We start from the raw sequence: 25,609 nt of genomic DNA, 5'->3' as shown, positions 1-25,609 counted from the left end.
ATTTATTTTCCTAGTTTATCCTGATGATGCATTTAATTGTCTCTTGAGCCCCAGGTGTCTGCCTGGATGGGCCAGAAAGGCCACACAAACCATGTTTACAGCTGCAGAGTAAATCCCACCCAGCAGCAGATGCATTCAGCTGGAGCCACTCCCATAAGGGAAACACCATCATACTGGATGATCTGGAGGCTTTTTTACCATTCAGGAGAGACAGCATATTATTATTAGCAAATATTATGCTTTTAACAACGTCCCTGAGCTCCTGCATGGGAGTTTTACCAGATTATAACAGCCACAAGTCAAGCCTGTGCATGGTAGTTACCTTTCCATGCCTGGCACACGTGTTCTCCCCACCTGCCCAAAGCACTGGCTGGTCCAGATTTATTTAGCACATCTCCCTGTCCACTCTCAATGGGCCCCATCTGCTTTCCAGGAGGAGCTTTCCTCTGCACAACCCTGCCTGTCAGAGCAGATAAGGCTGTTCCTTGTGCTTTTCCCCACAAGACAGATGGGAAGGAGGGAAGCGGGAGGCATCCCAGACGCGCTGTCGCGGTGTCGACAGGGGCCGGCTGTGACGGGTGGTGGAGAGGGCCCTGTCTGACACCAGGGCTGTGCCAGCCAGCAGGGACCACGGGGACCAGCAGGGACCACGGGGACCAGCAGGGACCAGCAGGGACCATGGGGACCACGGGGACCAGCAGGGACCACGGGGACCAGCAGGGACCAGCAGGGACCACGGGGACCACGGGGACCACGGGGACCACAGGGACCAGCAGGGACCATGGGGACCAGCAGGGACCATGGAGACCAGCAGGGACCAGCAGGGACCAGCAGGGACCATGGGGACCAGCATGAACCAGCAGGGACCAGCAGGGACCAGCAGGGACCAGCAGGGACCAGCAGGGACCATGGGGACCAGCAGGGACCACGGGGACCACGGGGACCAGCAGGGACCAAGGGGACCAGCAGGGACCAGCATGGACCAGCAGGGACCAGCAGGGACCATGGGGACCAGCAGGGACCATGGGGACCAGCAGGGACCACAGGGACCAGCAGGGACCAGCATGGACCAGCAGGGACCAGCAGGGACCAGCAGGGACCCTGTGATTCGGCTCCTGTGTGGGGAGTTACAGGAGCAAATAAAGGAATGTCCAGCTGGTGCTCAGGAGAGAAAGGGAGACAAAACCAAGCAGTACAAAGTTAAATTCTCCAGCAGGAGCAGAATTGCTTGGTTTCTTGCAAGTAGGACAAGCTTGGATACTCGGGATGACCTGCAAACATCACATCTCCTTGGAAATGGCCTGGATACCAAACCACATATTAACTCCTACTGTAACAGAGTGCCGTGCCAAGGGCTTCATTTTCCTACTCAGAACATAAACAAAGGACATCCTGGCTTTAGTGTAGCATTTAAAAGAGGTGGAGTACACCCCCCAACAATGCACCCACCCAGCTGGTTTTATAGTAGGGGATATGTATTCCTGCTCCCAGCTAGAGAGAGGCTCAACTAGAGCAGTTGATGGCCTTCTGATTTTATCCATGCTGGAATAATCCTAGTTTCATAACTAAGGGATATAGCTGACAAATTGCTCAATTTACAGATTAGAGGAAGCTCAACCCCAGTTTAATCAGCTGCTGCGAGGGGTCAGGAGACAGAGTAACTCATAAACAGTGTGAAGTTAATGGAAGTATTTAGCATATTTTGCATGCAGTTTTCCATGCCTGCAATCCAGAGAAAACAGAAAAGGGTGACCAAAAGCCCTCCAAGCAGTTGCCAAATATGTTCTTGGAAAAATCAAGATAGGAAGGTAGCAGGGAAAATTCAATAAGGTACAAACTGTGAGGGATTAGATTCACCCTTCCCAAGGATAGTCCTGGGGCAGAGAAGGGTTTTGGAATGGTCTTTTGCAAATCCGTGGCCCACCTGAACCCAAAGAACCAGAGAAGGGACCTCAGTGGATCTCTGCTGGCTTGCAGTGGCCAAGGGTCCAGGTGTGCCACCCCACATGTCACCCTTGGCACTCACAGCAGGACACAGCCCATGCAGGGGTGGCAGAGGTGTTGTGGATGTCATTGCTCTTACTGGAGGAACTCCAGCAGAGATTTTTCAAAGGAACAGCAGAGAGGCAGAAATCTGCAAAAAAGAGGTAGTAAATATCTGTGGTAAATATTTCTTCTTTCCTTAGACCTCCTTTCAAAACACATTTAGGGCTTAACAATAGGCTTCATATTTTTTCAGGATTCAAACTCATGTTTCTATCCACTCCACCCAGTTAAGGGCTGCTGGAGTTTCTGTTGTTGAGAAAAGACTCTATTTTGTGCAGATAAACGGCAGATTATATTTGGGGCAGACTGTATTAGAGTACTTAGGAATGAAGGCTTATCAGCACAGTTTGACTTCTGGAAAACTACACTTAGGAAATAAATGTTATTCAGCAGGGCTGCACACTTCACAGCTTCTATAAACCAACAGCAAAGCACAGCAGAGCTTTCTGTCAATGCCTTCACCCCTCTATCCTACAAACCTCTGTGTGCCATTCCCACCTGACTACATTCCCACTTGAGTGCAATCTCCATGTAATCCTCCATAACTGGACTTCCTGATGAGTGTCCTCTGGATTCCCAAGCCTTCTGTAGACCAGTCACCATCACAAGCTGGAGACTGTTCTCAAACCCATTCACCTTTCACAGCCTGGATGGTGGCAAATGTCCACCTTTGTCCTTGGGCACAGCTGCTCAGTCCTGCTGAAAGGACAGTTTTGTGCAGCCAGGGAGAGCACTGCAGCTCACGAGGCCAGGATGGCACCTTCACAGAGTGTGGCACTGCCCAGGATGGGTGGAAGGTGGCTCATCCATAGTGAACTACTTTCAGCTGCCCACAGCATCTCTCTTAGAAATTTCCCATTTTCTCTCTAACTGAACATGCTGCTTTGCCTCCACATCATCTGCAGCTCTCACATCCCCACAGTGCTGTTGCTTCTGGTTTCCCTGGGAATACCCACCCCACATCACACTCTGTCCACATACCACAGCACTCAACAGAGGGAATTTCTCCTGAGGAACTGAGGGATGCAAAATGTCCACCACTTTTGGGTTCAGCATGCCTTCAATGCCAGTAGCTACTGACTGAAATAGATAATGCTGCTTCTTTTCTCCTTTCCTGCCTTGCTCAAGAGTTGTTACAACCTCAGAGTGAGCAGAACAGCAGGAGAAATGCACATTGCCCATGGAAATGAGGCCAGAAAACAAACAAGCCAGCCCACAGCAGGAGAGATGTGGCCAGACACTCTTGCTCTCATCCCTCTGCCTTGTCCAAACCAGCTGCTGTGAGTTGGGTCCCAGCACTGTGCAACTGGGAGCAGCAGATTCATGGCCAAACACTCTTTCCCCTGGAGAAATCAAGACTTCAAGTGTTAATCAGGTTTTCCACCCATGAGCTGATAGCACAGCACATGAGCAAACATCAGCACTTTTGTCACTACCTTGCCCTTATTCTGTTATCACCACCCCTCCGCACAAAACGCTGCTGGCAAAGACTGCCAGCTCCAGGAGAAAACCATTCCTCATCTCTGAGGATGGGGAAAAGAGGGACAAAGACAGGAAAAGAGATGTGCACAGAAGGGGTGGCTGTCCCCATTCCAGTTGCCCAGTCAAATCACCTCACAGAAAACTCATCCACTGCACCTTCACCTTTCTCCTTAGTTTGAGCCCAGCTTTTCACTCCTACAAGACAAGAAAAAACACTCCATTGGCAGATTATTCCTCCTCAAAACCAGCAGCAGTTTCACCAGTGCAAATCTCTGCTTTACACTGTTAAAAACTGGCCTTTGTAGCACAAATAAAGCATACAGGTATTCCCTGCTGCACTGCCAGAATTGAAGATGGCTGAGATTTGGGGTCTTGATAGATGATTGGGTGAAAAACTCATATTTGATCAACCCCAACGTTTGGAAGTTTCTGCCAAATTCAGGCAATTATTTTAGCTAAAAAGAAATATTTTGCTGCACAGTGGTTGTGGCAGACTGTACTACAATTTATGTGCAGTGTCTTTTCCCAAGCTGACTTTTCATAAAAGTAATAAGTAGTTTCCAAAGTGAAGTGAAAGGAACTGGCAGGGAGAAAATTGAACACCTGGGATTTAATAAAAACAACTTTTTATTTGGTTTGTTTGTTTGTTTTCCTGAGGAAAGTGAAAATTTCTAGTCTCAGGCAGAAATACTTACAATTTATTTCATTAATTCAGTCTGTGAACCAGAAAGAGTGAAGAGACTTACACAGCAGAGCAACAAGACACACAGCTGGGTTTGAGAAGCAACCCAAGCCTTTTGTTGGTGCAGAAGTGTCTCAAGGGCCAGCAGCCAACTTTTAAAATAGCCCTAATTACCTTTATCTCTATAATGGGAAAACGGGAGGAAGTGGTCAGGAACAGTAGGTAGAAGAAGAGCAGAGAGAAAGGTGATAAAACCAAGTCTTAAAAGTCAGAATTACAGGAAAAATTAGGCTGGAAGGGACCTCTGTAGGGCTCCAACCCAACCCCTGCTCAAAGCAAAGGCATTTCAAAGCTAGCTCAGGTAGCTCAATTCCCCTTCTATCCACCCTTGGCTGAAAGGGAATGACCTTTTCTCTCAACTCCCTGGCTGAGCTCACTCAGCTGCTCATTCCAGCCCAATTTACCAACCACCAGAACCTCTGCACATCCTTCAGGCAGGACAATTGCACCATGTGTTTGCAATACACCCAAGTATGTTTGCGTGAATAAATGTGGTTTTCAGATCATGCTAGCAAAGTTCTGATGAATTTTAAACTACTGAAACCCAATTAAAACTGGAGAAAGACCCTAAAAATTTCTAATGCTATTTACTGCCTGAGTAGGAAATTATTTGCTTTCAGTGCCCTGTAATGAAGAGAGTTTTGACTTTTTTTCAGTGACCCACATGGCACCAGGGACACGGATCAGGACCAAGTATGTGACAGGAGAGTGACTCAGGGCTGGAGCACAACAGCAGAGTCTGGAGCCCTCCCAGGTGTGTTCACAACACCCACAGCTCTGCCACGTTCTCTCCTCAGATCCCCAAAATGAGGCTCTCAGCAGGTGGTGTTGCACCTGGGGGTCCCTAAAATGTGGGAGCATCTTGTTTTGCAAAGGTGATGTCCAGCTGGATGGGAGCATCCTCAAGATATCCTCAAGAAATCCCCAGGTAGAAAACGGCAAAATAACTTCTCTAAATTCCTCAGAAATCATGTTTTTCCCCCATGGGACAATGATGTTAACTGTAGCCCCACTCTAATCCCAGCATTTGAATGTCAAGATGTATGGAAATTCATCTCAGCATTGCACACAATGAAATGAAAAAATATCCATAATTCAACACCACTTTAACATCAGGTTTTATAAGTTTAAGACCACTGGTCTGTGAAAGAAAATACAAATATTTTGTAGAAAACATAATAATTTGCTGTTATAGCTACTCAAGGTTACATAAAATGCATATGTTCCCTTCTAAGTGGGGAAAGCAATGTTACCTCAAAGCCACATAACAAAAGTCTAGAGATTTATTTTAAAAATTGCTTTTGTCCTTGGCATTTCATAGTGGTTGATGGGGGAAAGTGTATTCCTGCAGTTGAAAGTATCTTTGATGTTACCAGATCTCCAAAGCAAGAACTGTACCACCAGCCACAAGCAGAAATTAAGAAAAATTATTCCAGTCAATGCCACCCTGCTACCAGCTCAACTCAATTTTGCTGTGGTGGGAATATAAGCTAAAATCTTCTAATCAAGAAGTGCCCAGAGTTTGCCTCTCTAAATAAAACCCTTTCTGTAACTGGGGTGCAGCATTCCCAGACCAGCAAGTGGTAAAATATTTGAGCATTCCCATCACTTCAAAATCTCAGGCCATTTAGGCTGAGTCAGCAAAGCAGAAAATATCAAGATTATTTTAAGCACGCACAGAGTTCTATTTGAGACTTTATTTTCCTTCTTACATACAGACTGAGGTCTGTAAATATTGAAAAACATGAAATTGGGTCTTCATGTTTTATCAGAAAAATACTGGTCCAATCAAAAAGGAAACAACCATCTAGAATCACTCCTTGCAGATGTTTTACTAACCATTCTCTATTTCTTTTTCCCAAACATGTGTTTTCTGCATACTGAAAGAACTGCCATGATCCCCTCTTGTTCATCCATGCCCAGCTTCAGATGTCCAAGCCTGTTATTTCTTTCTCTTTTTTCTTCCTTAATCTCTCATTCCTTTGGTCAGTGAATCTATTCAAAAAACAATGTTGTGTTTTGGAAAGAATTTGATTTTGATTGTTTGTTGTTCATGGGGTTGTGGCTGGCTTGGCAGTGTGTTTGAAAGGACAGTGTGCTAATAATTTAAACCAACACATAGACCAAGGAATTTTGGAAATAACCATGCCACCACAATGAATTTACAACATTCACTTGAGCTGGGAAAAAATTGTCAGTGCTTGGAATGGTGGAATCATAGCTGGAACAGAAAATGACTGTATTGTACCAGTGGAGTCACTTTCCAAAAAGATAATCTCATTTTTGTACTCTTTTAAAAAAAATCTGTAACTTCAGCAATCAAGTAGGTCAGGTATCCTGGTCTGGTGCAACTGTACTGACCTTTACAGTGAAAAAAATGAAGATTATTTTTCAATCCAAGCAGGCCATTGACTCTGTCTTACATCAGCATCAGCCTTCGCTGCTAGGCAGAGGGAAAATCACACATGTCATGTTTTATATTCACAAAACACAGCTTTAAATCCAATGAAAAGGTACTTCAGAGAAGGCTCTCCTGAAATCTGGTGTAGCTGTGTGCTTTAATAGAGTCTTCAGGAAACACAAAGGTGTTTTTTTCCCCAAAAAACTTAATAAACAAACTTCCATGAGAAAATTGTCACACAAGCAGAGTACCACAAATGGTAAAAACTACCCATCTCCTCCAGCTGAAACTGGATGATCATTGAAGTCCCTTCCAACCGAAGGCTTTTTATGATTTTTGGAGATCTTTTGAGGACCTTATAATTCCTCGTTAAAGCTGGATGCAGGATGAGACCCAGAGATGGGCAGAAGATGTGGCACTGGAGCAGCTATATCAGAGCTGAAACACCCACTCTTGTTCTGAGGTGAGAATTGCAGCCACCCTCATGCCCAGGAGAAACCTAAACACACCAGAAACACAAAAAAAACCCCCAAAAACCCCCAACAAGATCCCAACTTACAGCAGAGCTAGGAAAGCAAATGGATCAGCCTTTCCTGAAGAGGATTGTGACTTGGCCTAACAAAATTCCCAAAGCTAGACACATGCTGCAGCCACCCAAGTGTATCTCACAAGTGAATCTTAATTATTTCTTAATGTCTCCTTATTTTCTTAATGTTGTTACAGGGGAGATGATGCAGAAGGGGTGAAGGGAAGGATTTAAAAGAAACGTGGATGTGGCACTTGGGGACAAGGGTTAATGATGGCCTTGGCAGTGCTGAGGGAACAGTTGGGCTCAATGATCTTAAAATTCTTTTCCACCCTAAATGATTCCATGATTCTGTGACTCTATTGTTGTTATATTAGCTAAATCCATGTATCATTTTTTGTTGATACTCGAGAAATTAATTTTTTTTCTGGCAAAGGAATGTTTGCCAAGGCCAATGACAAATGTGTTACATATCAGCATCAAGAGAAAATGAGCCCTGAAATTGGCACAATCAAGTGTGTATAAGAGATGTGTTTGCTCATGCCTCCAATCAAGGATCCTCATTAAATAATCATGTGACTCATACAAGAAGCTACAATTAAGCAGCGCAGCTCATACTTCTAATATTCATGAGCAGTCCATAGAGCCCAAGTATAAAGGGAATAATTTCCAAATTTGACTCACAAGTTGGTCTGAGGAAATGATGTTTTCTCACCAATATTAGCACAGTTGGGAAGAGGTGCTGCATTTCTCTAAATAATGTTCATTGATTATTTCCTTGCCCTTTCAGAAGCATGGAAAATTTTTACTTAAGAAAATTGGCTAGAAAATTTAATTTCTATAAAACTAGACTTTTTTTTTAAATGGAATTAAAACTATTTCAAAGCAAATCAAAAACATTGGAACCAAGTATTAGGTACTTAATATTTCAATATCTTTTTCTCTGACTTATCTCAGGTGCATAAGGGACACCTTTCACTATCCCAGGTTGCTCCAAGCCCAATCCATCCTGTCCTTGAACACTTCCAGGGATGGGGCAGACACAGCTTCCCTGGACAGCCTGTGCCAGGGTCTCATCACTATCACACTGAAGAATTTCTTCTTAGTTTACACCCATTCCCCCTTGTCCTATCAACTATCTGTCCACATAAAAAGTCACTGACCCTGTTTTATATATATACTTCCCTTTAAGTACTGGGAGGTCACCATGAGGTCACCCTGGAGTCTTTTCCAGAATGAACAACCACAAATCTCTCAGCCTGTCTCCCCAGCAGAAGTGCTCCAAGCATTAATGGAGTTTACACTTCACTGAAACCCTGTCAGAAAACAATCACTTACTGAAGTAAACTATCAAGTTTGTCTTCACAGTCCATATTTATAAATCAGTGATGCACTTTTGCCATTTTCCCTTTATGTTTGCAACAATACTAATAAAATCAGTTTAATAAGACTGTAGCTGCTGTATCATTTTCCATTTCTTCCTTCCTTGGATGCAGGCACTATGCTCTTAGTATCCAACTATCACTGCACACTTTATCTTCTATAATTTCTCTCTGCCAAGCCTGCATTTATTTAAAATCCTTGTTATTATTTTGTGCTGAAGTTTGCTGTTTGTCCAACTTATTGAATGCTAAATTGAGATTTGTGTAATTCACCCACTCCCCCTAAGGAAAGCAGGGCTTGCCCCACAAGACATACATAAAGCTATTTTTATTTTAAAAAATAAATAATTACCATAAAAAGACATTGAAATACAAAAATCAGCCAATCAAGCATCATAAAGTCACCCCAGGACACTTACTTTTCTGTGACTTGTGATTGATGCACATTTTTGAAGAGTAACAGAAGCTGCTGGTTTATACCAGTAACCAAACTAATATGGGAAAAGAATAAATTAATGTATTTCCTGCTGCCATCCCTCACCTCAGCTTATAGATTCACCAAAAAAAAACAGGGCCAGAAAGATCTGAAAGACCTGATTCCATCGCTGGCCCCAGGCAGCAGCATCACTTCTTTTGCCACCTGGGTGAAGGCAAAGTGATCTGCACTGCCCACTCCAGCACCTGAGCTGCAGCCAGCACCCACACAGCAGCCTGTGTCTCTCTGTCCCACCAGCCCACATTCTCCAAAGGTTTTATCCAAATGTTTAATCTGAATGTTGCAGCTGAAGGCACACCCTTTCCTGGAGATCAGGTTGACTTTTTGCTTGGGCTCTCATGAACTCAAAGCTCTTAGAGACTGCTCTTGTTCTGCGCTGCAGCACTTCTCATTTTTAGCTTGAACAAGCCTGGTTCTTTCAATCTTCCCTCCTAGGTTGTATTTCCCTGACATCTGATCACTCTGGTCCCTCTCCTCTGGGTTTTCTGCATTGCTCCTGAGGTGTTGTGCCCCAGAATGGACACCATGCTCATGCCTAGGCCATTTATTACATGTTGCATATAAAAAACACATCACCACATCTCAGCCTGGCATCTGCTGTTCAGCAACAGCAAAACAGCACAAGATTTGCAGCCTACGGTGGCTTGGGTTTGCCTTGTGACCCTCAACACCCCAGTCCTTCTCTGATGGATTCATCTGCAGTTTCCCACCCCATGTTTAGGAAGCTGGCTCTTCCTGCTGAGGTGCCTTGTCCCTGCAAAACCTCCTCCTGTTTATTCCAGATTTTTATACAGGTGGCCAAGACCATTCTGCTTTTTCACAGTCTTCCTTGTAGTTTCCCAGTGCTAGATGTAGGAGCTGGGAGAGCTCAGCCAGCCTCCAGGGGTCTGGAGAGTGAACCCAGCACATGAGGCAGGTCCTGCTGTGGCACAGCACTCCTCCAGGTACTGCTCACATGGTGAAAGGCTCAACAGATCTGTCTCTGTTTTGAAGAATGGGGATTTCATGCCCTTTCAATTGGCTGAAAGAAATAACTAAGAAACAAAAACACATTCAAAAGGGTTTATTTTAAATGCAATTATGTTAATTGCTCCAACTGAACAAAGGGTGGAAGATGGTTTTGCAGGCAAACTTTGCCTCCAGATCTTGTGAGCACAGGAGATAGGGACCAAAAAGTATCTGCTGAATTTATAAGCTTAACCCCCATCACTACATCCCTTCGTAAACTGGTGAGAAATCCATTGCTTGATAAATCCAGACTCTTGAGAGTAGCTGGGATTTCTTTTCTTGCTGTCCATTTTCCCCTCTGTGCTGACTTCCTCTCCTTCCTGGACTGACAGTCCTGTGTAATTACACCATTTTACCCTTCTGCCTACACTGATTTTTAGTGTAGCTCATTTCTCCTGACAGTTTCACCAAGCACCAGGAGCAAACAACCCTTTCCCTCTCAACTTTATGTTGGACAAGGTTAGAAACCAGCTTCTTTAATTAATTTTCTCAGAAACTGGCTTGTGCCTTGCACAGCAGAGCAGTTGTAACCAGAAATCTGAGTGAGCAGCTCTGCAGAATCTTTGCTCAACATGTTTTTTTTGCTGACATCTGGCTCTTTGTTTCTAAAAGTTACAAAAGCCTGGGACACCTGGTGCTGGAAGCAGGCAGGAGCAGAAGGCTCCTGGTAAAATTTGGATTTTACCTGCTCTAGCAGTTGCTGCAGTCCAGCTGAACAGGACTGAAATTGGTTGAAAACTTTTGTAACAGACAATTTTTTATTTTTTTTTTTCTGAAAAGCTGACTAAAGCAAGCAGCACAGCAAGTTCAGGGTCAGGAAAGGGAACCTGATGGCTCCTAAAGGCTTCACTTCCCGCTCATGAGGAGCTGCATTGCTTTCCTGCTCACAGCGTGAGAAGGGAAGGGCTTTTCCAAAAGGAAAGTTTTGTATAGAGACTAAGAAGAAAGAGTTTAATTTGCTGTCTTCCCTCACTTTCCTTCCCTTGCTTGGCATCAACAGGCAAGTCACATTTTTAAGTGAGTAAAGAAGGAGCACTATATAATGATGTTGACCTGTTGGAATGAGTCCAGCCGAGAGCTACCACAGGTCTGGAATACATCTATAAAGACAGACTAAGAGAGGGGGTGCTCAGACTGGAGGAAAAAAGGCTCCAGGGAGATCTTAGAGCCCCTTACAGTGCCTGAAGGAGCTCCAAGAGAGCTGGAGAGGGACTTTGGACACGGGTATTCAGTGATAAGACATGGGAGAATGGCCTTCAGCTGAAGAAGGGTAGGTTTAGTTTAGATATTCTGAAGAAATTCTTCCCTGTGAGGGTGGGCAGGCCCTGGCACAGGGTGCCCAGAGCAGCTGTGGCTGCCCCTGCATCCCTGACAGTGTTCCAGGCCAGGCTGAACAGGGCTTGGAGCACCTTGGGATAGTGGAAGGTGACCCTGCCCACAGCAGGGCGGCTGGAACTGGATGGTTTTTAACCCATTCCATTCTATGATTTATGATTCTGTGATAATTATTATATTAAAACCAAGGACCCTGGGCAGCTGCTGGCTTGGGGAACACTTCCTGTCTTCTTCAGCACAGTGCTGGCAAAGTCATCTGCCTCAAAGAGAAAATAACCTGCTTGGTGCTACAGCTTGGCAGCGATGAGATGGGCTGGACCAGGAGGCAATTTCATTTCCAGTGACAGAGAACCAAGGTCACAACCCTGTTGACTGCATTAAAGAAATGCTCACAAATCCTACTTGCTGTTGCAGTAGCTCTCAGTTTTAATGGGTATTTTCAAGCTGAGAGTAAAGTGTGTTCATGTCATTATTCCTCAGACAGAAATGTCAAGGAATAAGTCATAAATGCAGAGTTGAAATTAAGCACACTGATCACAGTGGTTTGTGTTATTCCTGACATTACCTAGAAGCTGAGCTATTGCTAAAGAAATTCTGTCCTGTGGGAAAATTTCATATTATTTTCAATTTTCTTTTCATCTCAAATCAAGGGGAAACAGAAAACCATTCTATGGAAGAGAAAGCTCCACAGGAAAAATGTCTGGAAATGTTGAAACACGTTGTTTCAGCAAATCTACCCATGTCAGTAGAGCTGACAAATAGCACATGGTATTCCCTCTATTTTGTTGAGCTGGAAGGGTGAATGCCTTTGTAAAACATAACTAAGGATCCTCAATATTAATTTAAAAGTGATAGCATGCAGGAAAAAAATGAACTATCTTCAGGAGCTAAGTAAAAATAACTGCCCTACATTTTTTCAGGGGAGAGGAATGACTTTTTGGAGTCTCAGCTGAGAGGCCCTGTAAACTGAGTCTCTGATGATGAAGCCAAAACCTCTTTGGAGAAGCCTGGCACTGCCTGGACCTCATCAGACCCAGACTGAGCTCAAATGCAGCTCCTGGCTGCTCTTTGTGACTCTTCACCCTCCTGTGGATCAGATGTTCCATCAGGAAAATAGTAATGAAGGTATCTCACGTCTCCCCAGAAAACAACCTGAGGAACAACAGCTTTGTCTTGCATTCTGTGCTCTTTGCCATCTCTTGGAAAGCAAAGGAAGATGTTGGCAGAGAGCTGGCCAAGGGAAAGCAAATAGCAACACAGACATTATACAGCAAGACTCCAAGTATAAAACATGCCAAACTCCTTGCTCCAGTCAGTGCCAACGACTCAATCAGGGAAGGGGAAAACTTACTCAGAAAGTGCTGGAAGATGTGGCACTTCCATTTCCAACATGTTGCTGATATGCTGAAAACTCCCCTTTATGCTCATTTAGCACAGCCACAGCTGGAACATTGCAAAAATCAAGCCCTCCCTGCAAATTTGGTTTTTGTTTTTTTGGGTTTTTTTTGCAGATCAGCACATTCTGCAGCAGTTTTCTTCCCTTGGCAGAGAGGGAGGTGTCAGGAGTTGCCATCCGGCTGTGACGATACCTTGCAGGAACAGTCAGAAGAAATTCCTGAAATCTCTATTGCTGAAGCCCAGGCTTTGGCCAATGTCTCAGAGGAGCTGTGTCCACTCTCTAGCTGCTGCAGGCCATTGTCTGCAGGCTGAGGTGGGAAAACATGCACCAGATTCTATGCAGATGTCAGACAAAGGGAACAAGTAGTAGAAAAGGGAGTGACTGAAGCTGCACTTCTGGGATCAATTCACAGAACCATGTAGAAAACTGTTCACCCAGTGCAGATCACATCAGAAATTATCTTGATGACAAAGAAAAAAAAAAAAAAAAGCTATTCTGTGCATCTTCCTACTCTTTAGGGTGCAATCAGAGCACAACTTCAGCATTGCTATTAGCATTCCTCCACCAAAGAAATCCCAGCAAAGGACTGAGCTCTCATTTTCAAAGATGATGCTGGAAAGCTTCCCAGATTATATATTTTCCTCTTTAATTTATACCTCTGAGAATAATGCTAATCAAGGATGCAGCAAAAGTGGTGAGACATCCTCGGACCCAGGCTGATTTATTAACAGTGGTTGCATTATTCTCACTTGGAGAACGACGTTAGCATCCCAAGCTTCCATAAAAAAAGATCCTGCTTGCTGGTAGGTTATCAAATACAAGCTGACAATGTACTTGCACAGCAGATATGCATAAGTGCATTGCACAGTATGATTCATCTGCAAAACATCCAGCGTGCTAGAAGCTCAATTTAAAGTAGGTTAGAAGAACGATTCATTAAAAAGCAACAGCAGAGAGAGAGGGGGAAAGAAAAAAAAAAGCCCAAACTCTCAAATCTCCTCCAGGGAATGGTACATTTACTTCTCAGTCTTTGTTCAGCCCCCTCTCCTCACTTTTGAATAGAGTTTGGATGGCACAGGGAGGGACAAGCATGTAAAAATACATGTAGCTAGACAAATATTAGGAATGCCATCTTCAAGGCCTGGCAGATCTACCAAATATTCCAGGGATTATACATGGTCTGCTTAGCACGTTCAAAGTGGAAGGAGATTGCATATATTTCACCCAGCATTAATCCCCAGGCCTGTCTGCTCAGCTCTGACCTGAACTTCCACTACACAGCACCAAATTATAAAAGCTAATGTCAAAAGGACTTGGAGGGGGGAAAAAAAATAAAAAAAATCCCAAAATGGCAACTGGCTTTTACTATGATAACTGCTCAGATAATCCTCCATAATCTCCAGCAGAGTTTGTTAGGGTAGGGGAAAAAAAAAATAAATAAAAAACCACAACAGAAAAAATGTGCATGACATGGCAATTCTAAAATTATAAAGATCTTTGCAGGCTGGAATTAGTGCTTTCAAAATGGAATTCATGTATATTTGGAATATATGTCTTCTTCTAAAAGCAAAGGTACTTTTCTAAATGCTGCTGCCAGACAAATGAGGTGAAACATGAATTGATCTGAGAATAATTAGAATATACATGCCCTTATTTCCAAGATTTCACTATTTTTATTAATAATATTTTAATCTATGTATATTTTGTGGAAAGGGTTTTTTTTTGTCTGATGTCAAATTTCTAAAAACATTTAAATTTCAGGAAATTCAGTCCTTTCTCCTGGCAATAGAGGCAGGTATACATTTTCATAGGCAGAGTTCCTATTTCATCCATGTAAAAGTAATCCAGGTTTTACTTAATGACTCCACATCTGCCCAATTAATTACTTATTTGACTTTTCAGTCCTGTGTGTAATGTACCCACATTAAACACTCACAGAAATTTTTACTAAAAAAATATAGATACCACCTAAAACACTAAGAATCTACAAAAACCCTCTCTTGCAAGCAACAAAGATTCCACTTACCAACCAATTTGCTATAGGGATTTCTTAGTTAAAGTGACAAATAGAACTACTGCCCGGAGATTCCAAACCCCTTTTATTTTATTTTTTCCCATAAACATTGTGTTCAGAGGAGGTGACTCTGGGATTTTAACTCTCACACATCATCTTGGAGGGTTAACTTTGGACCCAACATCATTCCTACAAACTAATTATGCTCTGAGAATCACAAATTATGAACAGAGATTTTCAGGACAAGCAGGAAATTCTGAGGAATCAATTCTACATTCCACTCCAGTGATAATTTCCCAGAGCAGTAGAGAAATCAGCAACTACATAAATGCTGCATTATGTCTTTTTTTTAAAGAACTGCAAAAGCTGCAAAAGAGAGGAATCAGCCTCAGCTTTAAGTTAACCCTACATCAAAGGCGACTCTCTCAATTAAAATTAAGTGCACAGCAATATTGCAGTTTAGAGCATTTGCTCAATGATGTTTACCAAAGCTATAAACTTTTGTAATAAAAGGAAAAAAAAAAACAAACAAAAAAAACCCCAACCCAGCAAACTGACAGGCATGCTACACCCTTAGACAGAGATGAGCACTAAACAGAAGATGAAAAAACTGTGATACACATTTTTGTAACTTTTATAAGGAGCGGGAGAAGACATTTCCAGTTTTACTAAAATCAGTCTCTGAATAACAAATGACTGCTGCTCATCTCACACAGCTGCACCTGCACAGAGCAGCTCAGCTTCCAGTTCAGCTGAAGTGCACATTTAATTTCCAGCGTGTTGCATCGTGCTTCAGTGCTGAAGTCAATAAAAATATCATGAAATGCAAAACCTCTCCTATGCACGTGAGCAGCAAGTGCATCTCTTGTGCCCCTGCATTAAGGACATCAAGGGAAAGACCCAATTAAAATGATTGGAATTAAAACCCCTCCGTGTTCCAGTAGCCAGCGGAGAGCTGGTAACTGCGAATCCTCATTCCCCCTCCCAGAAAGCAAATGGGGATGCTGCTCCAGAGATCAGAGCAGAGTTGGGACACTGATTTTCACCTCCCAACCCTGCCGTGGGCTCGGTGCCTCACACAGGGAGAGGGATGCAGCTGACCTGGGAACAGCTGAACCCTTGAACAGCCATGGCAGATTTAGAGCAGCCTTTAGGCTGTGCTCAGGATCCAGCCCTTTGGCCTGCCCAGGAGCTTGGCATTAAAAATATTTCCAAGCAGAGCTGCTCTGCTGGTTTTGTGTGCACCAAAACCCGTGTGGGGTGAGGGAGTCGCCACCTTCCTGAGATGCAAAATGAAGTTTGTGGGGGGTAGGCCCCTACTTAGGGGATGGGTTAGGCCTGTGAATGGCAGAAGTCTCTTGCTGATCACAGCCCTTAAATGCAGTCTGTCCCTCCAGCAGTTCTTTCCCAGGTGGGCCTGAGTGCTTTGGGAGCTGCGTGGAGGGGCCCAGGCTCGACAGGAGAGCACCAGCACCAACTCAGATGGCTCAGGCTGTCTGCAGCCCTTCTCTGCACAGCTGTGCTGCAGCTCAGCTCGCAGGGTGAGGATTTCTGTTTGATCATGCAGCCAGTGACTAATACAGTGCAGGGAAAGCTGGGGACGTCATCTGGATCTGTAACTTCTGCATTTGTGACTCTGAAATGTCCATGGGTGCTCTGATGGGGTGAGGGATGGCACCCAGGGCTGTTTTTGGGATTCCAAGCCCTGGCCAGACTTGGTGTTTCCTCTTTCTCAGCCCCAGGGCTCAACCAGGGGAACCCACATGTGCACCCAAGACATGGACTGATAATCTGCACAGAAAAAAATCCCTCAGAGATGAGAAGCACAAGATCCTGAGGGACTGGAAGCAGGAAAGTTTCCAGCCTGACAAAGCTGCCCCATGCATTTGCTTTTTTACTGGCCACAGTTAATAAGTCCCTTCAATGTCTTTAAAGCTACCGGCAATAAATCAGCTGCAGTTAATAAATTCAACACTGCTGAAAAATAAAATACAACTCATGTCCTGAATGGCACAGAAAAGCCTCAAGCTGACAAAATTCCGGAGGTCTGCAGAAAGCATCTTCCCAGCTCCATCATCTCCTGCACCCAAGCAAACCCCCCGCTGCAGCCCTGCATCCCCTGCTCACAGCGAGCCACAGCTGTGTGGGGACGTGTTGGGAATGCTGCAGCTGGGAATTGTGGAAATTGTGTTGAAATCATCTCTGAAGAACCAGCTACCTTTTCCCATACAAGATTTCAGGATAGCAGGAGGCTGTATCAAGGGCAAGCGGCTCGTAACAGCAGTGAAAGAAATATGCAGATAACTCTTTTATCGGCTGTTATTTAAATAAAGATGGGAAAGCCCGCTCTTAAGGAATATTAAAGTACAAAGCCAATGTTTATGAGGTAACACCTCAATATTTGAAAGTGACAGTCTTATGAAGGATGAAGTAATTTCTAACAATTTTTATTCTCACCTAGACACACGCAACAGATCAAAATAAGCAACAGCAACATGATTATGATTTTCATTCTAAGTTTTCGATCTCTTTAAAGGTTAATTTTCACAGTGATGTAATGAGATGGGTAAGTGCTGGTTCTTCTATTTTACATGCAAATGTCCTGAAGCAGTCTAGTCTAATGGGTAATAAAGCCAATTTATACATGATATATCTTGTACCTCATTTATTCTTAAATTAAACCAAACATGCTCACCTTTATGCATATGCTCAAGACCATCCTAATTTTAATAACAGTTAAGAATGCACTTATGTTCCATAAAATTAGAATCTTAAATACTTCATTGAAAGAAGGAGGACTGAAATAGGTGATTAAGGTCCTCTCTATTTCAAGACCTGCAGGTGCATGCCAAGTATTTATTCTCACTGTAGAAGGTACCAGGTTTCTTGGAGGAATAAACTGACCATAAATCAGAAATATCTTTAAAAACAAGAACACTAAATGTGAGGTGTGCTCCTGAGTGCTGAATCATGCCAACTCTACAGCTTCTCCTAAGTCAGAAAACTAATTACAAATAATACTTCATTATTTGAAACATGGTTTGCTATGTGGAAGCCACCTTCTCTTTGGAAAAAAACAAAACAAAACAAAAAACAAACAAGAAAAATAAGAACCCCCAGAATTTTGTAAGCAGTCCTGATTTAGAAGTAAGAGAGTAGCACACAAAGAACAGACATGAGGACATAAATGCTATTTTTCATTAAAAATGAAAAATCTCAGTGCATACTTGCCCCATTTTACAGGTACCAACTACTAAGGAAGGAGAGTGAGGGAAAGTCCAAGAAGTCACCCATTTAAAAAACTCCATTCCCTGTTCATGATGTGGGCCTGCAGCACAACTCCTTGGTTGTTTCAGGAACTTTGAGCAAAAACACTTGAGAAGGAAATAATTAGGTCTCAGGGCCAGCTCAGGCCTCAGGACTGAAAGTAGAGCCTCATTCTAATCCTGAGCATCCTGGACCAATCCAGGCCATGCAGCTGGGCCAGGATCCCTTCATGGGATGGTCTGTGAGGACATGATAAACAGACCTGTGGGATCTGCCCTAACTTTTCTGGGAGGATTGAAACAGAGACAACACACAGGCATTTTCCAGACAGACTGAAACCTGCACAATACAGGATTTTTGGTAAAAATAAGGCCTAAGACAAGTCATTGAGTGGCATTTCCAGAGCTGAAGAAAAAAAGGAGACAGAGGTGCCTCCTGGGACCCTTGTAGCAGTGAGAGATAATGAACCACCCAGCCCTGGGGAGATCCACAGCCCAGAAAATACTGCAACTCACAAAACCCAACACTTGCAGTAACTGGGACATCCAAAGCCTCTCCCCTCCACGCCATTCTCCTCCTCACCAAACTCTCCCCCTCTGTTCCTTGCCTATAAATAAAACATTTCATTACTGAGTGATGAAGATTAAAATAAGGCAGGTGAGTCACCCTCCCTGGTACTACTTTGCTCTTTCATCTGCCTCATCCTCTTCCTCAACCCAGTTGCAACTCTGAAGGCTGAAGAAAATCCATCATTGTGGCAGTAAAAGCAGACAGAACTATCTGCATCCCTGTGAGGAACAGGGGAAAACCTGCTGCATTTTGATCTGTATGGAATTGAGAACTACACTGCTGCACAGATTCTATACCAGGAGTTTTAGGCATCTCTGAGAGCACCCCAAATACAGAGCATTTCTGGAGAGGCCCAACAGGAGCCACTGCTCTGACTTTACTCAAGTGAGCATGAAGGACAGTAAAGGATGGCATTTCAACAGAACTTTTCCTTCTTTTATTTTTTGGATGGCTCATTGTGGGCTTAGGCTACTTTTTCAAGCTTCATGAGGATTACAAGAATAGAAAGATCTGAGAAGAAATCCACTTTGTTTCTGTCCCTCTTCGAAATCTGCTTGCACTAATAAAACACCGGGGAACGGGAAGAACCTCCACCAAATGATCCCCGTCCCCTACACTCACAGCAGTAGATCAGAAGTTTTGAGTGGCTAATCCAGAGAGCAGAAAAACACTAAATTCAGCTCTCTAAATCAGGAAGGACTAAAATGTAGGTAGTAGAACTGGCATGAATATGTACTCTTCCATAGTGAGGCTAAATCTGGCCTCAGGTGGTTCAATCTGAGCAGGATTGCCTGGCAATTCAGGACATATTTCCAAACACCTGCTGAGGCTCCCCTGTGTCATGCTTAGGGCAGTGAATCCACCATACCAAGACTTTTCTACAGCAACTTGAGAAATTAGGGTTTGGATCTTGGCCTTTCCAGCGTGGTGGCTTTGAGCAGCACATTGCTATGGATGCCTGGGGAGAGGGAGATCCTCCTAGGGCAACACCTGGGAAGGGTGGGAAGGCCACAAAGAGTCAGTTGTCTTGGGGAATCTGCTGCATATGTCCAGGATCTGACATTCAAAAAGTGCCAGTGCCAAACCCAAGCAGAGCAGACATTCATGTCCATGCCTGCTTCTCTCCACCCAGGTGAGCCATGGGGCTCTCAGCCTGCCTGAAAACAGAAATCTCTTTCATGCTGAGGTGCAAAGCTGCCAGTAACTGGAGAGAAACCATAAATTGAGATTCACTGGTGCAGAATTATCAATGCAAATTCAGGCTTATGGCAGGAGCACCTCACTGCAGTCCCTTGCAGGCAGAGGGGTGGGTTGGTGGGTTAGCTCATGGTGAGAGCACATGGGTACACTGCACATCTCTTCAAACCCAGCCTCTACAAATCATGTGGATTAGAAAGGGTTTTTAAAAAGGTCTTTACTTAAAGCACTGACATTAGAGATTGTCCTCATCCAATGGGAGCCCACAGCCCTCACGGTCTTCTGTGTTATATCTGCACCTATCAGAGCATGAAACACTCCTGGGATTTGGTCTCCCACTGCTCCTCAGCAGGCAGAGGCTGTTCCTCAACTCATCTGCCTCATCCAAGCAGCTCTGAGTCCCTCCATCCCTCACTGGCACACACCAAAAGGGTGCTGTTACTCCCACAGGCACAGGGCTTCCACACCACTGAGGGACCCCAGGGGACCCCAGCCAACCCCTGGATGCTGCTCCAGAAGGGTTCCCACAGGTCATATTCACCATCCCATTGCATCCCCATAGACATGTCCCTGTTATTAATGCCATCCCCATGGCACCCTCTCCTTTGGGCACATGTGACCTGACTTTGGAGGCAGCTGGAAACAGGCCAGGAATGCCAGGGATGTCCTGACTGCTGTGGCCTGTCTGAAGCCTGGAGTGAGCACAAGCTGGCAGCTGCATGGACATGGGGACATCACACCACTGACTGTATCACCCTACAGATACCCACCCATGGACCAGGCTGCATAAAATCTCCCGGATCCTTACACAGGAATCACTATTTGTATGAATTCCTGTCCTTTCCCTGCTCTTTTTCCCTGAAGACCACATCCAGTATGGAGGTACAGTCCACTCTTCCATTTTGCCATTTCTCTGGAGGAAACCATATGTATTTATCCTGGGGAACGCCTGTTAGTCTGTGTAATATTTTTGGAAATAATTCCTGTCAAGGGATTTTAATCACTGCTGGTGCATAAAAATAAAATAACAGAATCTGTGACCAGATGGTGTGTTGGGTGACATGGGGCTCTCTTCACCAACATGAAACTGCTCACCAGCCCTTCAGGACCGCTTTGCTCACCAGTCCTTGCAAGAGCTGCCTACAACGTCCTCTCACCCTGAACCAAATTCATTTTTGAGAAGGAAGAAAACTCTGCATTTGAGGAAGAGAGACATTTTCAGCAAAATTCAGGGGCCTAGGATAAAAGGTTGAGAAACAGCCTTATCCCTGCCCAGAAGCTACTGGAGTTTATCTTCATTGGAGCCCTGCAAGAGGAGAGGCTGATGTGGGATCTGCAGCTCCCTGTTACCCTGACTTTGCTTGAGAAATCTCTCAGCTTTCCACTCCTCGTGGGAATTCTTTTCTGCAGTCTCAATCACTGCCGATTTTGGTTGATCCAAAGAATGGGGAGTGAAATCCATTGCTTTTCATCATTCAGAAACCACTCACCAGGTTTTGACACAAAGCCAGCTTGGCTCACAGCCGGGCCCACGGCCAGCTTGAAAATATTCCTGAACCTTTCAACAATCCCTGGCTGGTTTTCAAACTTAAAACAAAAGCCAAGATCAGGGAAAGTTTGCAAATTTTTAGGTTGTATAAGAAAACATCTGCACAACCTGTGATAAATTCCCACTATTTGTTTTCAGTTATTTCCATGCTGAGAGAATCTCCCAGACTCCAAACCCTGCTCTTGCCTCGGAAAGCATAACCATGTTTTTCACAAAAAAAATAAAAAAGACTGGTCTGACAGGTGTGGAGGAAGATACAGGATGTGCTGGGAAGCTACCTGAAAATTATTCTGTCCAGTTCACTCTTGTTTGGATGGATTGCTCCTTGTCTAAAGTGTCCCCAGATGGCCCATTGTGTCAGGAGTGTTTGAGTTTACAGCAGACTATGGCAGTGTTGTGAAAACGCTGGAGCTGTGTATCTCCTGCTGGGTCCGTTCCTATGCAGGAATCTCTCTCCGAGCAGGAGAAATAAAGAGTTTTCAGAAAAGCTTGACACTTTCAGATATTCAACAATATGACAGTCTTCTTATTCAGAAACTTATGAATACTTAGTCACACAGAGAGAACAAGGAAATTATTTACTTCCCCCGGTGAAGGGGGCGGGAGTCGTGGCTCTCTAGGTAGCGTGGAACAGAAATACAGCTGCTGCAGCCACAAACAGAGGGAGACTGCGTGCGCAGGGCTGCACTGCTTGGGATGCTGCTCTGTCTGCCATGGCCAGCCAGACACGCACACAGCCACACAACGGGTCTTTATTGAGCAGGGAAAACAAAATGGGAAATGTTTAAAGCACGTTACTACTCTTATGGTACTGCTGATTTGACAGCCTGACAATCCACAGCCAGCAAACACCAAAAAAAGGGTCTGTATCACTCGCTTTTCCTCCACCTTGCCACAGTTTGACACAAACAAACAAACACATCTAAGGCCCTGTACAGGGGATTCCAAAAGCTGGAATTTTTCTTTGCATTTCTTTTTCTTTCTTTTGTCTTTCTTTCCTTTTTTCCTCTTTTTTTTTTCTTCTTTTTAGTTTCTTTCTGTCTGTCTATTCTGCATTCTCTAAGTGTAAATCTACAGGTATGTCAAGCCTGAAGAAGCCTTCATCAAGTGTAAGGAGTTCCACAATGATTCCATTAAATGGTGATTTACACAGTTTAAGAGACCACCCCTCTTTGTTCTGTACACTAAGATTCAGCATGGCCATATTTTTATCCATCAGTGAACAAAAAAATGCTCACAAGACTCGTTTCCCCCCCTTCTTTGTGTCATTAAATGGTTGAGGCAGCCCTACCTGGAGACCCCAATCCTGCCCCTCTTCACACACTCAGGCAGCCTGACATTCCCAGCCAGCTGCCTCTGCCTCCAGCAGAAAGTCACGTTTCACAACCCAACACTCAGCTCAGCGAATGGGCAGCACATCAGCAGCTGAGCTGCCTGCCTAGAGCTACAAAACAACAAAACAGGGGTGTTAGATCCTGTTTTACCCCTGAACTCGGTCACATCGAGCAGACAGACAGGCAACAGGGGAACATCCATGTCGGGAGCACACACCAGCACCGATGCACACTCAGACCCCGCGTGTGTGGGGATGAGCAGAACAGCACACGTAGCCACAGACTGGGCTGTTCCTGGCCAGCTACTCTTTGTGCTGATTGACTGGAGGGGATTAGAAGGGACTCAGCCCAAAAACGCAGTTCCTAATGCTCCTGCAGCTATTGCATAACAGAGATCGATTCCTGTCCCGAGCCCTGACCCGCAACTTACTCAAGACAAGTTTAATGCTTCAGGCTCTGTAATGGAAACATCTACTTCCCAGTGAGATGGGATGCATCAGCTCCCACAGGGCTGGGGCTTCTGGCTGATTGGGTTTTCTGACAGACAGCATTGGGAAGGAAAATAGGGAATTATCACCAAGAAGGAAAGAGAAATATTTTCCCCCAAACATTTCAACCAGAAGCTATGGGGAGCTGAAGCCTCCTGGGGTTCATTGACAGATATGCACCTGCTATTAATACACCTACTAAAGAAAGCAGCCCCAAACCAGGGGAAATTGAACACATCCCAAAAATAGACTGAAAAGCAATGAACCTGCACACCCTAAACTGAATGCACCCAAAGTGGAACACACCTGAGTGTTCAAAAGGTGGAAAACACAGCAAGCAAGAAGTCCACAAATAAATGAACAAGTCCCAAAAGCATGCACAAAATGTACAAACATTTCAGAATAGGCACTCCATTAAAAGCTGCGTGTTGAAATATCATAAAGGGCCATGCAAGAATTCCAGGTGCATGGGGAATGGCTGAAGTAACTCCATCGAGATCTGTCACTCCAGGTGTGAACAGGTGTGGGACAAATGAGGACAGATCCACATCAAGTCAGGTGAAATCAAATGCCTTTCAACATTTGCCTAAAATCTGGTTGTCTTGTGCCTGACAAATTGCAAAGAGCTTTAGGGAACTTGGCTGGCTCCCGCGTCCCCCCTCCCCCACATCAGCAAAAAATAACTATTTGCAAAGGCCGCAATTCCTCGTTATTTTCTGTTTCCCTACATGCGCTCGCTAACTCCTTAGCAATGTTTCCAAGCAGCCGGGCTGGAAGAAAAACAGAGGAAGCGTCAGGAACGAGACAAGCGGGAGATGCTGCTGCCAGGGCCCCTTTGTTGAGCATCCCTGGGTACCCCTCGCCTTTTACCTGGGGATGCAGTCGCCATGGTAACGGGCGGGTGTTCCCTGGCGGAGCCGAAACCCAGCTGTTCCCGCTGCTGAGCCCCATCTCCATCCCGCAGCGGAGCCCCGGTCGCGTACTGGTCCGCCCCGTCCGCAGCCCAGTGCACCCCGGTGCCCGCCAGCAGCAGGTCCTGGGGGTCCGGCGGGGCTGACATGCTGCCTGCAAGGCGGCCGCTGATCTCCGGCTCTCGGGATGCAGCGGGAGCCACCGGGAGGGCTGCGGTGGCCGCCGGGCTGGCTGGTGCTGCGGCCGCGCTGGGGTCTGGCCGGCTGCGGGGACCGGGAGCCGCCGCCGCCGCCGCCGCTGCTGTATCTCCACTAGCGCGTATTACGCAGGTGAAAATGGCTTGTTAGTTGGAGCCTTCCAGCCCTTGCGTCACCCTGTGGCTGGCATATCACAGGGCAGGAATCTGCCAGCCGGGCTGCTGCTCTCCCCCGTTTAACCGCTTCAGCAGGGTAGGCATCGGCTCGCTTGACTAAGAGAAGAAATATCCCCTTGCAAGCAGGCACACGCCTCCTTCTCCCCTCCCGCAGTCCCCCTCCTCCGCATCCCTGCGCTCCGGAGCATCCCGCAGGCGCCGCAGCCGGGCACGGCACCGCGCCCGCCGGGAGAGCCGCCGGCTCCTCCCGCACCGCCGGGCTCTGCCGAGAGGGCAGAGAGCTCACAGCAAACCCACCCGAAAATAGCCCCGTTCCTGCCCCTCTCCCTCTCCCCCAGCCCCTGACCCAGCGAGAGAAGCCACACTGTGCCTCTGGGTTTGTTTACCCTGTTGGCTCCTCTCTGTTTGCAGGCGCGCTGGAGACATGATCGCAGCTTATTGACACTTGTCAAAATAAACTCAAAGCAGGTGTCTGTGTGCGGTTTTTTCCTTTTTTCTTTTTTTTTTTTTTTGTGTGTATGCCATTATATTTGCTTGCTTACTGCCTCACAAAAGTAATGTGTGTGTACCGAGGAGATGAGAAATATCAGGGATTTTTGCTGTCAGTGAGAGCAGCAGCAGCAGAATGAGTTACAGCAAAGGTGAAAGCACAGGGCAGGATTTGTGCTTTCACAGAATCTGTGCTACTTCTGAGGTGAACTAGGAACAGGTTTCCTTACTGTCCTTTTACAGATGAGCAAATGGACCCAGGTAAAGGGCATGGGATCGTTCCCCATTACACAGAGTTCTGGCACTGACAGGTCAAGGAACAAATTCCCTGCATTGTAGAAGAGCCTCTCTCTTGTCACGTGGCAGGTCAAGCTACAAGGTGGAGCATAACTGACCCAGCCAGGAGACCTCATTCCTGCCTGGTTCTCTGCCTGTTGCAGCAGTGGGTCTCCAGCTGTGGTTTGCATGGCACAGCATCCCCAGGCAGGCTCCAGAACCTCTCCAGCTACAGCAAGCTTATGCTTGGGTTTGAAAACTGAACATGTTTCCACTTTTTTCCAGACAAGGAGGTAGGAAATCCAGGGTAAGGCCACAAGATG

The 25,609-nt window shown here is 45.3% G+C and overlaps 1 protein-coding gene across 1 annotated transcript in view; it reads right to left on the bottom strand.

Annotated features, from left to right (window-relative positions):
- Window positions 1-24,661, bottom strand: part of RTN1 (reticulon 1) — a 115,685-nt gene extending 91,024 nt beyond the window's left edge. The window contains exon 1 of the mRNA XM_015631595.2: window positions 24,107-24,661. Coding sequence (XP_015487081.1) covers window positions 24,107-24,296 — 190 coding nt within the window. The 5' untranslated portion in view covers window positions 24,297-24,661. The remainder of the gene's footprint in view (window positions 1-24,106) is intronic.
- Window positions 24,662-25,609: the final 948 nt, after the last annotated feature.

Source organism: Parus major, chromosome 5 (assembly GCF_001522545.3).
Source record: "Parus major isolate Abel chromosome 5, Parus_major1.1, whole genome shotgun sequence".
In the NCBI taxonomy this organism is placed as follows: Eukaryota; Metazoa; Chordata; class Aves; order Passeriformes; family Paridae; genus Parus; species Parus major.
The sequence above is the reverse complement of the archived record's forward strand: the minus strand, read 5'-3'. Positions and strand labels throughout refer to the sequence as shown.